At 60.9% G+C, this 15677-nt stretch overlaps 1 protein-coding gene across 5 annotated transcripts in view; it reads left to right on the plus strand.

The window, feature by feature from the left end:
* Positions 1-2618: 2618 nt before the first annotated feature.
* Positions 2619-15677, plus strand: part of LOC134167252 (receptor-type tyrosine-protein phosphatase V-like) — a 32269-nt gene continuing 19210 nt past the window's right edge. For 3 of the 5 annotated variants that reach the window (XM_062625703.1, XM_062625704.1, XM_062625705.1), the window contains exons 1-14: positions 2627-3148; positions 4175-4238; positions 6274-6540; positions 7479-7748; positions 8243-8509; positions 9435-9707; positions 10103-10363; positions 10862-11134; positions 11535-11804; positions 12352-12624; positions 12801-13073; positions 13280-13552; positions 13917-14186; positions 14451-14723. In XM_062625703.1, coding sequence (XP_062481687.1) covers positions 2957-3148; positions 4175-4238; positions 6274-6540; positions 7479-7748; positions 8243-8509; positions 9435-9707; positions 10103-10363; positions 10862-11134; positions 11535-11804; positions 12352-12624; positions 12801-13073; positions 13280-13552; positions 13917-14186; positions 14451-14723 — 3499 coding nt within the window. In that variant the 5' untranslated portion in view covers positions 2627-2956. Of the gene's footprint in view, positions 3149-4174; positions 4239-6273; positions 6541-7478; positions 7749-8242; positions 8510-9434; positions 9708-10102; positions 10364-10861; positions 11135-11534; positions 11805-12351; positions 12625-12800; positions 13074-13279; positions 13553-13916; positions 14187-14450; positions 14724-15677 lie in introns of all 5 variants that reach the window. The other 2 variants (XR_009966142.1, XM_062625706.1) reach the window with 2 other exon arrangements.

The raw sequence follows: 15677 nt of genomic DNA on the forward strand, positions 1-15677 counted from the left end.
GCCCAGGGCAAGAGGCAGGCAGCGGCACTGGCAGGGTTCCATGTGGAAGTGATTAAACACTTGTGAGGGGTTGAAGGAAGAGCATCCCAGTGCTCTAGGGTTTAGGTTTGGTGAGCAGTGGCGTGTGAACCTTGTGAAGAGAGAGGTCTCAGCAGCACCTGCATCCTGCACAGGCTCTGCTCCAGGACCAGCCTGTTCCCCTTGTTCCTCCCTCGCAGCCCCAGGCGGTGCTCGGCACCTCAGAGATGGCAGAGGGGAGAAATCGTGGCCTTGGGCAATTCACAGCAATGGTCTGCCCAAAGAGAGACAGGGAACAGAGTGGTGGTGCTGCTGGGCCAAGGCAGAACAGGAACCCCGGTGCTGCTCTGAGCCCAATCACAGTGGCATCAGTGCCCCACATCATGGGGCCCTTGGGCACCTCGCTGTGGCAGGGTGCCAGTTCGGAGGCAAGGTGTCCTGGCCAGGGAGGGATGGCAGAGCTGTCGCAGGGACAGCAGGGCTGCACGTTGAGGCATGGGCACAGGCTCCTCCATGCACTGACAGCACTGCTCATGGCATAGCGCCTGCCTGGGCAGCAGGCTGAGTCCCTCAGGAAGCAACAGCATCCCTGCCTGCATGCTGTCCCCTGGCAGCCGTGTGCAAGGATGTGCCGGGCTCTGCCCTTGCCCAGCCTTGGCAGCACTGCCCACCCCTGTCAGCACACACAGACCCTTGGGTGCCGCAGGCATGCATTCTGCTGCCCACCCTGCTCATCCTCGCTCCCGCTGCTGCTTCCCAGGGAGTGGGAGGTCTGTGACAGGCCTCAGGGGGAACAAGCCCTGTGCCACCATCTCCATGCCCAGAGCGCCTGGAGTAAAGTCCAGTGTGTGGAGCACAAAGGCAAATTCGGGGTGGACCTTGCTCTGGTCTGAGGTTGGCACTGCCAGGAGGACTGCCTGGAACCTTTGCCACTACACTGCATCTACTGTCCCTCAGCATGAGCAAGACCTGACACCACAGCGATGGGCACACTGCCAGAGGTCCCCTTTCCCATCTCTGCTGCAGGCTGGGTGATTCCACTGGGGCCCGGGGGCAAAGACAATCACCCAGCCTGAGGTTCTCCCCTTTCCAGGAGGCAGTGGCTTTGCTGCACAGCTCATGGCCGGCTGCGTGTCCCCCATCCCCCTGCTCCTTGCAGTAGCCTTTGCTGCTTTATGGAGAATGTGATGACTCGGCAGCCCCTGAGTTTCCAGGCCTGGTTCCAGCTGCTGGGTGGAGAAACCTTCTGCAGTTGTTTTTGGGTCTGGCACAGGCGGAGGCTTCGCTGTCGGGGGGACCAGAGGGGAGCTCTGGCATCCCCAGTTGAAGGCGAGCTCTCTGTGCGTCCGTACCTGTGGTGGCACCGTGTCACCGGGGTGGCCGTGGGGAGGGCAGCGCCGGCACATAATGAGCAGCTTCTTCTGTCCAGTCTGGGAGGTGGCTGAGCCGTGTGGCGCCAGGGACGGGGCCTGGGTTTGGCTCCCACCAGCACTTTGGGCTGTTTCCACTGCAGGCACAGCTCAAACACCCTGAGCTCAGGGAGCACAGTGGGGCTGGTACGGGCACATCCCCATGGCCAGGGTGCCAGCAGTGTGTGGAGACTGGGAAAGCTGCTGGGTCACTTCTGGCTCCATGCTCAGAGGTCAGTCCCGTCGCGGTGGGCAGCAGGCACGGTGCAGAGGCGTCCTCCAACCCATTCTCATGCAGGAGCACTGGGGCAGCACGGTGGCAGGCTCAGCTTGCTCCCCATCTGGGGTTGGAGATGAGTCCTAAACCAGGGCCCTTGTGTGCCCCTCAGCACGGGGCTGGGGCCTCCCTATGTCTTTGCTCAGGCACTGGGGCTGCTCTGCCACAGGTCCCACCTTGACAAACCTCTGTTTTGTAGGAGGGAATCTGCTGTCCTGGGGCCAGCTGGGGCTTGCGTCCACCCTGACAGCTCTGTGGCTTACAGCAGCAGGCAGAGCCTGAATAGCCTGCTTATTGTTGGTGGCTGTGCTGGCTACTGGGACAGACTCCCATGGCCACACAGGCTGCTCTGGCTTCCGGGATAGATGCATCACTGAACCTCTTCCAGCACTGCCCCAGATCTCCGGCGCTGATGTGAAGCCAATGGCATCTCTACCCTGAATCAGAGCTGGCACCCTGCCACGCGCTGCACAGTGCAGGCCCCTCAGGGGGCACAGCCTGCTCCCTCCTCGGCTGTACCGCACACAGCAGCTCCTATAACACCCACGAGCAGCCAGGACGCTGCTCAGAGCCAGCCAGCCCCTCCCGTGGGCAAAGCACGCTCCAGGCATCGTTGCGCCCGTGGGATGTGCGCTTCCCCAGCTCCCCTCTGCCCACCCCTGTGCCGCGGGCATCGCACCCAGCGTGACCGCACCTCCCGCTCCCCATCGGCACCCCGTGCACACGGGGCTAAAGGGTGCACGAGCAGAGCACACAGGCGCACAGACAGCAGCAAGGTGCGCAGCGCTCCGCACCCAGCGCTGCTCCAGCATCCCCAGCGCATTGCCGGAGGCTGCGCTCCGCCCCTCCGCCCGTCGCTGGGGGCTGGTTTGGGCACTCCCCTCCCGCTCCGAGCCGCCATCCGCCCTGTCCGGTCTCCTCCCCTCTCGGCACCGACTCCCACAACTCAGCGGAGCTCCCGCCGATGGCCAGAGCGGGCTCCGGTCCTGCAGAGCCCCAGCCGCAGGCAGAGCCCCCGCTCCGAGCCCCCCGGCAGGCAGCTCTGGGGCCGCAGCACGCACACGCTGGCACAGGGACAGCTTCAGAGCCACCGCAGAGGGACACGGACCCAAGGGGACAATAGCAAATGCACACAGCGCGGGGCACACGCACCCCCTGCGCCTCTCCCAGCCCCGCACCCGAGGACCGCTGGCGGGGCTGATGTGCACCGCGGGCCCCACTGAGCTCATCCTGGCACCCGCACTCGGGAAGCATGCGGGGATGCAGCCCCTCGCTGCATGGGAGAAGGGGCTGGCTGGTGACAGCCACTGCTAAGAAGCTACCTCCCCCCCCCCCCCCAAACTTGTCATCCCTCTCATCTGCAGCCACCCCAGTCCCAATGAGGCCACCACTGCTGCCGCTGCTTGTCCTGTGGGTGCCACGGCTCCTGGGAACCCTGGCAGAGGTAAGCTCTTCTCTCTTCAATCCCCCACTTGTCCATGCAGGCTCTTGGCTCCGAGCTCGCTGGTGGCAGGGGCTTTGCATAGTCCTACCCCGCTGAGGAATGACGGCATCTTCCTGGGCTGCCGCTCCGGCTCTGCAGCTGAACCAAATTAGCAACGTTTGCAATTAGGAGCTGGCTCTTTCCTCCACTTCCCCCTCCAGCGCCGTGCCCAGTGCCTGGGATGGGAGCGTGTTACTGCTGCCATGGCTGCACAGCTCCTCACACCAGGAATTGGCTGGCTGCTGTTCCCAGGGGTCCAGAGCCCCTTCGCCTTCCTCCGCACCACGGTCTGTGGGGGAGCCAGCAGTGAGTCAGCCAGCAGAGCCAAGGGGGAAAGAACTAAAGATGATCTCTCTTCTGGGGCTTGTTGTGGGATAGGGAGTGGGCAGAGATATTTCCTTTAATGTGGAGGGAACTGGATGCAACCTAAAGCAGGGCACACCCTGCTGCAAGCAGACTGGGGGGAAACCGGCGTCCTGTGAGTGCTCAGCACCCACTGCGGTGTGAAGGGTGCTGGGTGCTCTGGAGCTCTCAGGCCAAGCTCTTGCTCCGCAGCATGGGGGGGTGGCAGGCTGAGGTTTGGGGTCCCTCCATCCTCCCCATGACCGTGGGAAGGTGTGGTGCCTGTTGAGGGAATGAGCTTGCCAGGGCCTGTCTGGAGCTCCCTCCTTCCCCAGCTGGTCCCCCTGTGCACTGGCTGTTTCACTGGGGTGTCTTCCCCGGTGGGCATGGCCCCATCTTGGTTTCGGCAGTGCCAGGATCCATGCAAAAGGCCAGGGCAGCCCACAAGCCATGTCTGCTGAGTGTGTCCCTGCCTTGGCCAGGGGAGTGCGACATGGGCCTGAGCTCCCCTGGGAAAAGGTGTCACAGCCCCCAGAGGGTCGCAGATGCTGTGGTGGGATGGGACCCTGCACCTCTCCCAGGCGCTGCTCTCATCCCAGCCCACCTCATCCCATCCCTCTCTCACTTGACACCTTCAATCCCCAGGGCGAGGGATGCAACCGGACAGCACGGGCAGGGCTGGAGGACCAGGCTGCACACAGTGATAGGGGTAAGTCAAAGCAAAGGGGTTCTCAGGCTGAAGAGGGTGGCCTTGGTGCAGTGAGACGGGTGCTGGACCAGGACTCTTGGAGTTGAGTAGCTTCGTAAATGCTTTAGCCTAACTGCAGGCTGCAGATCATGGCCTGAGAAAGGGAAGGACTCAGCCCCATCCTTCTCCAGCAACCAGCCTTATGGGGAGGAGTGTGACAGACAGGCCTCGCTCCTTCCCAGGGAGCATTAAGTGGGCTCAGCAGCAGCTGAGCCCCTGCATGGAGCCCCTGCAGCTGCCTGGGCAGGATCGTACCCCATGGCTGTGCTGAGCTGGCTGGGGAGCAGCACAGCCGCATGGCACTGGCCCTGCTGCTGCAAACCCTCCCAGAGGATCCGCAGGCACCAGGCAGGGCATGGGGTGTACCTGGTTGTGGCTGCCTGAGATGTGGTTAGCAGGGCTTATCTATGAGCAGTGCGGTGATCCGGGGCCTCGGGGCTGGAGGATGCCTCTGGTCCATTTCAGAGATGAGTACATTTGTGCTGCAGAGGTGGAGGTGGCTGGAGGTAGGCAGTGCAGTCTAGTGGGAAGCCAAGAGCAGCAGACAAACATGGGTGGAGAACTCGTCCCTTCGTGAGGTAAGAGATAAAAGTGATAACACATCCCTGTTTGAACTCCATGCCGGGCCCAACCCTCCTGGCTGTCTTCAGGGGATCAACCATGCCCTGTGCCCAGTGAGCCCCTGCAGCTGGGTCCCTGCTGCCCCAAGCCCATGGACACCCAGCTCCATTCACATAACCATTCCTGAGCAGGCTGCTCCTAAATCTGCATCTGCACTGCTCAGGGATGGCACTGAGGCTTTTCCCAGGCAGACAAGGTGTGCCCCAATTCCACTCATCGGCTGAGTGAAGCGCTCAGAATGGCAGCAGGCTCCAGTGCATGGAACACAAGTTGTGTGCAGCTCCAAACCTGTCTGGCTCTGTGGGAAGGCCACACACAACCCCAGAGCAGTCCCAAAGGTGCCCCTGGCCCTGGGGCTCACCCCGTGCTGCTCCTCTTTGGCTGTGTAAAGGCAGCCCCTGGGCAGTCCTCTGGGGCAATAGCTGTGCTTGTCTAAAGCTTTTTTTGCTGTGCCAGATCGCATGTGAGCCTGTTACAACGTGTTCCACATCATGCACCTTCAGTGCTAATTATTACACAAATGTCTTATTAGCACTAGAGCTGTTGTGGTGTTTCCCAAAGGCTCAATGCAATAGAGAGCTCATCGTCCACAGCAAGGCTGGGACGGCAAACACACGCAGTCTGCTAATGGAGGCACAGGGACACGTTGCCAGCTTGCTCCTGACAGGCTCTGTCTGGCTCCTGTTTGTGGAGGTGGTTCCAGAGCAACTCAAAGGGCAAGGATTCAACAGCCGAGCTGGCCAGTGACCCAGCAATTAGGCCAAGCCCTGGACGCCACTTCCTTGGCCCCAGACGCTCTCCCATCTGGATGCCACAGCATCAGCCCTGTGGCCGCAGCGTGCTTGCTGCAGCAAGGCTGAGGCAAGGACACACCTCAGCAAGGGGGTGCAAATCTCACCCCACTTTTCTTCCATGCATGCAGTGTCCTGCTCTTTCCGTGTCATCCGTGCACTGGGCAGGACAGTGGGGGCTCTGTGCCTGGATCACTCCAAAGCAGCCTTTACGCTGTCCTCTGTCAGAGCCCGTGCAGAGGCAGTTGGTTTCTGCTATAAACCAGGGCTTTCTGGACAAAGCATGTGATGGCCTGAAGCCTTCTGGACTTTCTCCAAAGGAGGAGATGTTCTATGCTTAGCAGCATCTCACGTAGTGCCTTTGACCCCAGTCCATGGGGGGGTTTCTGAACCTTCTTGTGTTTTCCAAAGGCCACTCAGAGCCCTTGGGGTTAGGGGGCCTGATGGAAGTGGGGCAGTGCCCATGGCGGTGCCCTGTGTCAGGGTGTGCAGTGAGAGGGGTGGGCTAGGGAGCCTGGTCCTGCAGCTTGGCCACCCAGCAGCACCACAGCTCCCTGCTAAGGGTTTTGGCATTGCCCCTGCAGGGACCCTCCTGAACCTCAGCGTGAGTGACCAGAGCCGACCAGACTCCATCCTTCTGTCCTGGGATGAGCCGGAGGTGGGTGCCGAGGGATACTCGCTCGCCCTCTCCCCCTTGGGCTCAGGCTCACTGCTGCAGAACGGATCTGCTGGACCCAACATCACCAGCTTCTGGTTCCATGGGCTGACCCCTGGCACGCGCTACAAGGTTGAGGTGACAGCCACGCTTGCCTGCATGGAGACCACCAGCCAGACAGTCACAGCACAGACAAGTAAGGGCTCCGCAGGGCCTGCAGGGTCCAAGGGGTTTCAATGCTCCTACCGGTGGTTTGGAGGGTGTGAAGTCCAGGTCAGGGTGTTGGGCTTTTATTCACTTCCACAAGGCTTAGGGCCCTTCCCTGGTCCCCAGAGCCCCAAGGGTCATTCCATCATCCATGTGGAGGGAGGGTTGCATCCCTGCAGGGTTTATACCGAATTTTCTGGAATAATATAGCTACTGATGGATCAACTGATGATGTAGACTGCAGAGAGCTGAGGGGTGGAAAATGTGATGCCCAGAGGGGCAGAAAGAGTTACAAGGAAAGAGCATCTGCTCCGTGATTTTTGGCACAACTCTGTCAGTTACTGGCTACCTTACCAAGCCTTGCTCTACACCATCCCTGGCTGATGCCAAGGGCTGAGGTAAGGAGGCAAGGCTGGTGAGTCCACGGCTCAGGTGAGGAGCCTTGAGTAAATCAGTGCAGGTGAAGGTAGAAAACCTACAAAAGGAGAGCTGATGATGGACCAGCTTCTGATGTGGATTGCAGAGAGCTGAGGGGTAGAGAATGCCATGCCTAGAGGTCTAGAACAAGGACCGTAAAGCTCCTCCAGCTCCAACCCCTACCACGGGCAGGGACCCCTTCCACTGGAGCAGCTTGCTCCAAGCCCCTGTGTCCAACCTGGCCTTGAACACTGCCAGGGATGGGGCAGCCACAGCTTCTCTGGGCACCCTGTGCCAGCGCCTCAGCACCCTCACAGGGAAGAGCTTCTGCCTAAGAGCTCAGCTCAGTCTCCCCTCTGGCAGGTTAAAGCCATTCCCCTTGGCCTGTCCCTACATCCCTTGTCCCAAGCCCCTCCCCAGGTTTCCTGTAGGCGATGGGGCTGTGCTTGGGGCATTGGCAGGTCAGCCACCACCAAAACAGCCAGCACCATCCGTGCCGTGTCAATGCAGGTCCTTCACCTGTCCGCAACCTGAGCCTGAGCAGTGGTGGGAGCTCTGCCCTGCTGCTCGCCTCCTGGGCGCATGGCCACGGGCATCGAGACGGGTACCACCTCGCCCTGTACCACAGCGACTCCCAGACGCTGGTGAGAAACGCGTCCATCTCACCAAGTGCCTCCACGTTCCTGTTTGACGGGTTGCTGCCTGGCAGCGAGTACGCCTTGAAGGTCAGCACCCTGGCTGGATCGAACCAGGCGAGCACCAGCATCCACCACTGGACAGGTAGGGAGTTACAGGTGTGCCTGCAGAGAGGGAAGGGGTGGGAGATAGGGTTTGGCAGCAGGGGTGCAGGACAGATTCCAGCTGTGCTGGGCTGGCAGAGAGGTCTCCAGGCTTGGGATAGGGAGTTTGGGTAGGATGGGCAGTTCTTCACATCCTTGCTGTGAGCCCAGCGTGCAGGACCCGCAGCCTGGGTTTGTGTGCTCCATGTCCCCATAGGAAAAGGGCAGTCTGGGCATCCTGGCACAAGGTCTTGGCTGGTGGGAGCTGCAGAAATGCTGCGTTACCCAGGCTGCCACCAGCTCTGCAGCCTGACGGAGCACGGAGGGACCCAGGAGCCCCCCAGCCTGCCTGGGAAGGGCCATAGGAGGGACACGCTCCAGCAGAGCCCTGCCAGCCCCACAGAGAGCAGCCATGGGCATAGGAGACCCTGGGGAGAGAGGAGGGTCCCGGGAGGCTCCATGCTGAACCTCGCTGCCTCCTGTCTTTCCCCTCAGCTCCCTCCATCCCCACGCAGCTGAGGCTCAGCCCGGGCTCCAGCACCAGCCTCGTCGCCTCCTGGATGGGTGCTGCGGGGGCCGCATGGCTGCACCTCGTGCTCCACAACCTCCTCACCCGCACGGTGACCACGACCCTGTCTGCCAGGAGGGGCCTCACCAGCTACACCTTCCAGCACCTCCAGCCTGGCACCCAGTACTGGCTGGGGCTCAGCGTCACGGCTGGGCCCTACACTGTGCCAGGGCCCAATGCCACCGCATGGACATGTGAGTGTGATGCCCAGGAATGGGGGATGACATCGGTGGTGCTTCTGGCTGGGATGCACTGGGGTCAGCCTGTGGGCTCTCCCTGAGGAGGAGGATGGAAAGGCAGCAGATCCCATTGGTGTTTGGTGCAGCTTGGCCTCAGGGCTGTTCAAGGGCAGCAGAGAAAATAGGGCAAGGGGATAGCAGTTCAGCTGGTTTGAGCTGGAGCTTTCTGGTTTGCTGCCAACACCGTGCCCATAGCACTGCAAACAGCACTGTCCCTGGGCTTGCTCTCCCAGATGTTCCCCGGAGAACCAAGAGAGGAAATGGAGAAGGCAAACAAAGCCTCCTGGATAGAGCAAGTTCATGCTGAATGCCAGGGGAGCGTTGGCACTCTCTAGTGAGGAGCAGCACGTTATGGAAGTGCCAAGCTCAGCACCGTTGTGCTGGTGGCTTGCCCTGGGCGGTGATGCTGGTCCATGACCACTCTCCAGCTCTTTCCTGCTCTCCTGCTGGCCTGTGGAGCTGGATCCTGCTCGGTGCTGACACGGGGGGTTCAGAGCTCCACACCCTGCCTGGGTTCCGCTGTGAAGTGACTCTGACTCAGTCCCACGGCTGCTGCCTGCGGCTCTGACCTGCCAGACCCAGCGCAACTCCCCGGTGCCAGGGGCACGGAGCCAGGAGCCAGCCCTGGCCGGCTCCCGGGAATGTCAGCACGCTCGTGGCAGGATGCGAATGGAGACGAGGGGGAGCGTGAGGAATTTCCCAGCAGCGCTGCCAGCTTTGTCTGGAGCAGGAGCGGTTGTGCGAGGGAGCAGGGCTCCAGAAGGATGCGTACGCGTGGATGTAACCCTAGGAATGAGGAAGCAGGGGATGCGGCTTAGGGGTGTGCGTGGGGTCCGGGGCACCCCATAACCCTGACGCACACAATGCTGTTCCCTTCCAGACCCGCTGAGCCCTGGCAACGTGACCCTGAGCAGTGCGGAGGAGCAGAGCTCCCTGCAGGCTCGCTGGAGCACCCCAGCAGGAGAGAGGGACTTCTACCTGGTGACGCTGCGGGAGGGAGAGGACGGTGCTCCAGCAAGGAACATCTCTGTCGGCGGGGACAGCGGTCATGTCACCTTCCATGGGCTGAGCCCCGGGAAGCAGTACTCTGTCCAGGTGACAGTGGTGGCTGGGCCTTACCGGGCATCAGCGCGCAGCGCAGCAGCCTGGACACGTAAGCAGAAAACCTGAGTGTCCTTTGAGGCCATTTCTGCTGCCTGACGGAGACAGGGGCTGATGCCCAGGGGGAGGATGAGGAGGGGCAGAGGTGGGGCTGGGCAGGGCAGTGGTACCTGCTCCCAAGTGGGTCAGAGCAGCAGAACCTGCAGCCCGGTCCCTCCTGGGGTCTTGTGGAGCCACACTTGGTGCTGCCGCAGAGGGGCCGTGCCAGGAAGGAAGGGATGGAGCTTAAACAGCGTGGGGAGGCACTCGCCCAGTCCCTGGCGCTGGGGGCAGTGAAAGGCTCTTCCTGCAGCCCTGGCTGCCTGTGTTTGGTGGGGGGACCACTGGGAGCAATCTGGCTGCCTGCTGCTCTGCCCCATGGCGTGACCCCATCCTTGTTCTCTGCAGAGCCGCTACCACCGTCTGGTGTGAGTCTGTCCAGCCAGGAGAGCCCTCACAGCTTGCTAGCCAGCTGGGAGGAGGCAACGGGAGAGGGTTACGTGCTGGCCCTCAGCACCATGGAGGACCCCATGAAGAACAGCTCGCTGCTCAGAGGTGCCACCAACTTCACCTACGAGGGCCTCAGCCCTGGGACTCTCTACGCCTTTGAGGTCAGCACCGTGGCTGGCCCCTACACATCCTCGCCCCAGCGCATCACCAACTGGACATGTGAGTGCCGCAGCCCTCTCCGCAGCCAGCCCCGGGATTCCCACTAGATCTTGCCCTTCCAGTGGTGTTGTGCCTCAGGGATGTGCTAGCGTGGCTCTTCTGCAGCTTCATGCATTAAAAGGGTGAAAAGCTCAGGAGGAAAGCCGAGGTGGATGTGTCTGACCCTGGTCTGTATCCCCGTCACCCAGCTCAAGGGTCAGCAGAGCCTGCTGCCCTCTTCCTCCTCCTCCCTTGGGCTGCCCCAGCGTGCCACTGCCTTGAGCCACCTCTCCACCTTGCCCAGACCATCCCAGCACCTTCAGCACCAAAGCAGCCCTCTCTTGCCATGCCAGTCTGAGCTCTGGGCTGTCCCAGTCCCTGCCAGGCTGATGGGGTGGCAGCGGCCAAAGCTTTGCTGTGGGTTTCACCAGGGCAGGGTCTCCTGCACATCTGGGGCTGCACATCTGCCGGGTGACCCCGGCTGGGTGCTGCTCTGACCCTAGGCCTTCCCTTTCCTAGATCCTTTGCCGCTGCAGCAGCTGAGCCTCAGCAACCAGGGCCGCAGCACCTCCCTGCAAGCCTCCTGGCGAGCAGCGCCCGCCGGCAGCACCGGCTACACAGGCACCCTCTGGGAAACCAAGTCCCAGGAGCGGGTCAGGAGCATGGAGCTGGGGAAGGAGTGGAGAAACGTCACCTTTGAGGAGCTGGTCCCCGGGCGGCAGTACACACTGGAGATGGCTGCTATGGCCGGACCTTACAGATCCCCTGTGCGATCAGCCACAGACTGGACATGTGAGAGTGATGCCCCTGCCTCAATCCTACTGCAGAATGCACCCAATGACAGCGGGAAGCTCATGGCATGGAAGCAAGGCAGAGTGTGGACCACGTATAGGGGGGCAGGGATACACAGACATGCAAAGAGCAGAAGGAGAAGCAGAGGCACATTTAGGTTGGAATTAGAAGGGTCTGCAGTGCAGGAGGAGCCCATCACTGAGCAGGGAAGGTGGGGACCTGCTCCCATGTCTGTCGTGCAGCAGAAGCTCGAGCTGCTCTGGGGTTTGACGTGTGCCAGGGCTAATTCTGACCTGAGCCCACCGGGGACAGGCGGTGGAGGTGCCCAGGGCAAGCGTGTGGGGTCCCTGCTCCACACCACAACCGCTTCTCACCGCCTTGGGTGTCTCTTCTCTCCCAGACCCCCTGGCTCCGGCCGGTGTGACCCTCACCAACACTCGACGCCCGCTGGGACTCTCTGCCTTCTGGGACAAGGCTGCTGGCGATGTGGACCGGTTCCACCTGCAGCTCTACAGCAAGAGCTTTCCAGTGCAGAGGAACATCACGGTGGGGCCAGACACCCACAATTTCACGTTCCTGGGGCTGTCCCCTGGCATTCAGTACTTCCTGAAGGTGACCAGCCTCGCTGGCCCCTACAGATCCTCCTCACACTTCGCCACTGAGTGGACATGTGAGTGACAAGTGTCCCCAGCCCCTTGTGGGGACGGTGCATCCTGGCGCTGCCTGCAAACCCCACAGTGACATGGATGTGTCTGGATGGAGGGAGGGCTCGGGTGAGACCTGCATGCTTCCTGCCACTGGGAATCAGAGCAGATGGCATGAGTTAGGTGTAGTGTGACTGCTTATGGGTCCCAAAAGACCTTCCCCAGATCAGGCTTTCCCCAGCCAAGCAGAACCTTCTGCCTAGGCCATTTGTGATCCCCAGGCCAGCCTGGGACTGGTGGGAGAAGGATGTGAGAGAAGAGCCATAGAGACCCATATGGGCTTGCTGCTCCCTGTCCATGGAGCACAACAGCCCACTGCGGAGCTGAGGGCTTTCAGCACAGCACACATCTGCTACCAGCACCTTGGGAATGTGCACGGGCAACTTGCAAGTCCCCAGGACGTGGCAGTCAGCTTCTGCTTTAGCCCTGTGCGGAGGTGCAGGCTGTGTCCTGGGCTGCTTCCATTGCTCACCTCCTCCATCTGATGGGTCTCTGTGCTGTGTTTCCCCCTAGATCCACTCTCTCTGGCTAACGTGAGCCTGCAGCCTGGCCAGAGACCCCAGGAGCTCCATGTGAGCTGGGTGGAGTCTGGCGGTGGTGGCAGAGACCACTGGGTGCAGCTCTCGGTGGCTGAGTCCCTGTCCATCATCAGGAACGTGTCTGTCCCCCGTGGAGTCACCCAGCTTGACCTGGAGGGGCTGGTGCCGGGCTCCCGGTACCGCGTGGAGATCATTTCTCAGGCTGGGCCTCATCGCACCTCCTCTCAGACTGCCGTCGGTTACACTGGTAGGAACGCGGCTCTTCTGCACCCATCCCTGGTGCCCAGCCTGGCTCTGATCGGGTGGGGGACTGGGAACCAAGAGCTGTGTCTTAGCGTGTTCGATGCTGACCGTCCTGCAGCTCCCAGCTTCGTTCCCAAGCCAGTCAGCCCTGAGCATCCTGTAATGCTTTCTCTCCCACAGTGCCCTTACCTCCTCCTTCCCTGTCGGCGAGCCCTGTCAGCGCTGCCTGGGCTCTGGCTGTGCACTGGGAGACCCCTTCTGGGCAGAGGGATGGATACGAGCTCAGTGTGCACAAGGAAGGCTCTTCTGCACCAGCAAGGAACCTGGAAACTGGGAAGGACAGCACTAATGTCACCCTGGAGCAGCTGGAGCCGGGAACATGCTACCTTGTTAGGATCTGGGCAGTAGCTGGACCTTACCACTCCCCCACAAAGAATGTCACTGGCTGCACAGGTGAGCATCCATAGCCCCCATGGGTGATTTTGGGTGGGAGTACTCCAGGAGCTCCAGAATGGGATGGGGATCAGTGTTGGCACCCAGCGAGAGGAGGGCAGCAGTGTTTGCTGGCCGGTTGTGCTGCCTGCCTGCGGAAGGCAGGAGGTGGCTGCCTGTTCAGAACTGGCTCTTTCTCTAACTCCTGTGTCTGTCTTTCCTCACAGTCCCTGCTGCACCTACAAACTTGAGCCTTATCAGCCTAGGCAGCTCCTCAGAGCTTTACACAGGCTGGAACAAGCCCCCTGGCAGGAGGGACCGCTACCGCGTTATTCTGTACGGCCTCAGCACCCAGAGCAGGGATCGGGTCCAGACCTTGGGTCCAGATGCCCAGAACATCACCTGGACTCACTTGGAGGCAGGCAGCAGGTTTGCTGTGCAGGTCATTGCCATGAAAGGCTCATCTGAAGCCTCCTCCACCAATGTCACCCAATGGACACGTGAGTCTGATGGGCTGGGTTGGACACAGCATCCCACTGAGACACAGAGCTTCCATCTGAGCTTTGCAGAGCATCCGCCGCCACCTTCCCCATCCCAAACCCTCCCTGCTGTGCCACGAGCTTCTGCATAGCTGTGCCACCTTTCTGCTCCCTGCCCTCACTCCTTCCCCAGCACAGAGCAAATCCTCCCCACCCACCCCAAAGGCTCTGGGTATCTCCCTTGCCATTTCCAGCTCCAAACCCTGGAGATATTGCACTCAGAGCCCATTTGTCCCCATGCTCCTCTCTGGAGGATCTCTAGATCAGCTCACAGCGCAGTGAGTGGGGGCACGCAGGGGCTGACTCTCTCCCTGTTGCTTTCCAGATCCCTTGGCTCCTGCCAACCTCACCCTGCGCAGCCCCTCTGCCTCCTCACTGCAGGCGTCCTGGGCAGCAGCGGGGCGAGGAGCAGAAGGCTACGTGGTGGATGTCTATGACACAGCCTCCAGCAGTCACGTTGGGCACATGGTGCTGGGTGCGGGTGCCAGGAGTCACATCTTCAGGAACTTGAGCTCTGGTACCCACTACAGCGTGGCAGTGAGGGCCACAGCTGGACCCTTCCACACCAGCACCCCCAACCGCACCCACTGCACACGTGAGTATGATGCTCTCCTTGCAGTCTCCACCAGCTCTCCCCCTTCCTTGTTTAAATCAGAGGCCACACTAGAGCAGCCAAATCCTGCCTTCTTCTCCCACATGCCCGAGTGCCTGGTACTTGTGCCCAGCTGGGGAGGCTCTGCACAACCCTGTGGCATGACCGCCCGTGTCCCTGGTAGCCATCCATAGGCTCAGATGTGCAGCATCTCCTTTCCCTCCGCCCAGACCTGCATCCTGGCACTGACCTGTGTCTCCTCCCCAGGCCCGCTGCCACCGGCCGCCGTGCGCTTGCTGAGCACAGGGCACCCCGACAAGCTGAGCGCATCCTGGGGAGCCGCAGCGGGGGGCCGGGATGGGTACGCACTGACCCTGTACCGCGCTGGGCTGGGCACCGCGGCAGCCAGCACCTCGCTTGGGAGGGACACCCACAGCTTCACCTTCACCGGGCTGGCCCCAGGCTATGAGTACTCCCTGGAGGCCAGCGCCACGGCTGGACCATACCAGGCAACGGCCCCCAGCGTCAGTGGCTGGACACGTGAGTGCCTGGAGGAGCATCCCCTGCACAGGGGTGGGAGGTTTGTGGGGACCCGATGGGTTTGGAGATGTGCACAGATGTGTGCGTGGGTTCAAGGCACAGCAGTCAGTGCAAGAGCACAATCTTCCTCTCATCAGCACACGGATGTTTGCCTATAGTCCTGCACAGGTACATAGAATCAGAATAGTTTGGGTTGGAAAAGACCTTAAGATCATCCAGTTCCAACCCCCCTGCCATGGGCAGGGACACCTCACACTAAACCATCTCACCCAAGGCTGTCCAACCTGGCCTTGAACACTGCCAGGGATGGAGCATTCACACCTTCCCTGGGCAACCCATTCCAGTGCCTCAGCACCCTAACAGGAAAGAATTTCCTCCTTAGATCCAATCTAAACTTCCCCTGTTTAAGTTTTAACCCATTACCCCTTGTCACTACAAGGACATGCTGGTGACATGTAGGTTTCCCCAGCTGTGCCCATGCAGGGACATCCCCTGCCCATGATGCCCCATCTTCATGTATATAGGAGCACTCATGCACTCACTGAGTCTCCTCCAACAGGTAGAAACCACACCACCATAAAGGTTAATGAAAATCAGTGTAATACAAGAGGCTGGTCCACAGCTCTCCAGGAGAGCAGCTCTCTGCTCTGGAAATGGACTAGTCCAGCACCTCATCCAGAAAGACTTCAGGACCAGACAGAGAACAGACATTGTGCCAGCTCTGCCCACACTAGCTGGGTGCTGAAGGATGCATGTGCACACAGTGGTGGCAAAGGCACTTCAGCTTGGCTATGGGCTTGAGGGTGACCTGGACAAAGGGTTGGCATGTGAGGGAGCAGCATCAAAGGTGAGGTGGGATGGGACAGGAAAGGGAAAAGTGAGGAGGAGGAGTGTGCTGAGGGCACCTGAGTCCCAGCCCTCAGGAAGCATCTGCCCCATGGCACAACGTCCCAT

The sequence above is a fragment of the Pezoporus occidentalis genome, unplaced genomic scaffold (assembly GCF_034315485.1).
Source record: "Pezoporus occidentalis ecotype Australia unplaced genomic scaffold, CSIRO_AGI_Poc_V1 ctg280, whole genome shotgun sequence".
In the NCBI taxonomy this organism is placed as follows: domain Eukaryota; kingdom Metazoa; phylum Chordata; class Aves; order Psittaciformes; family Psittacidae; genus Pezoporus; species Pezoporus occidentalis.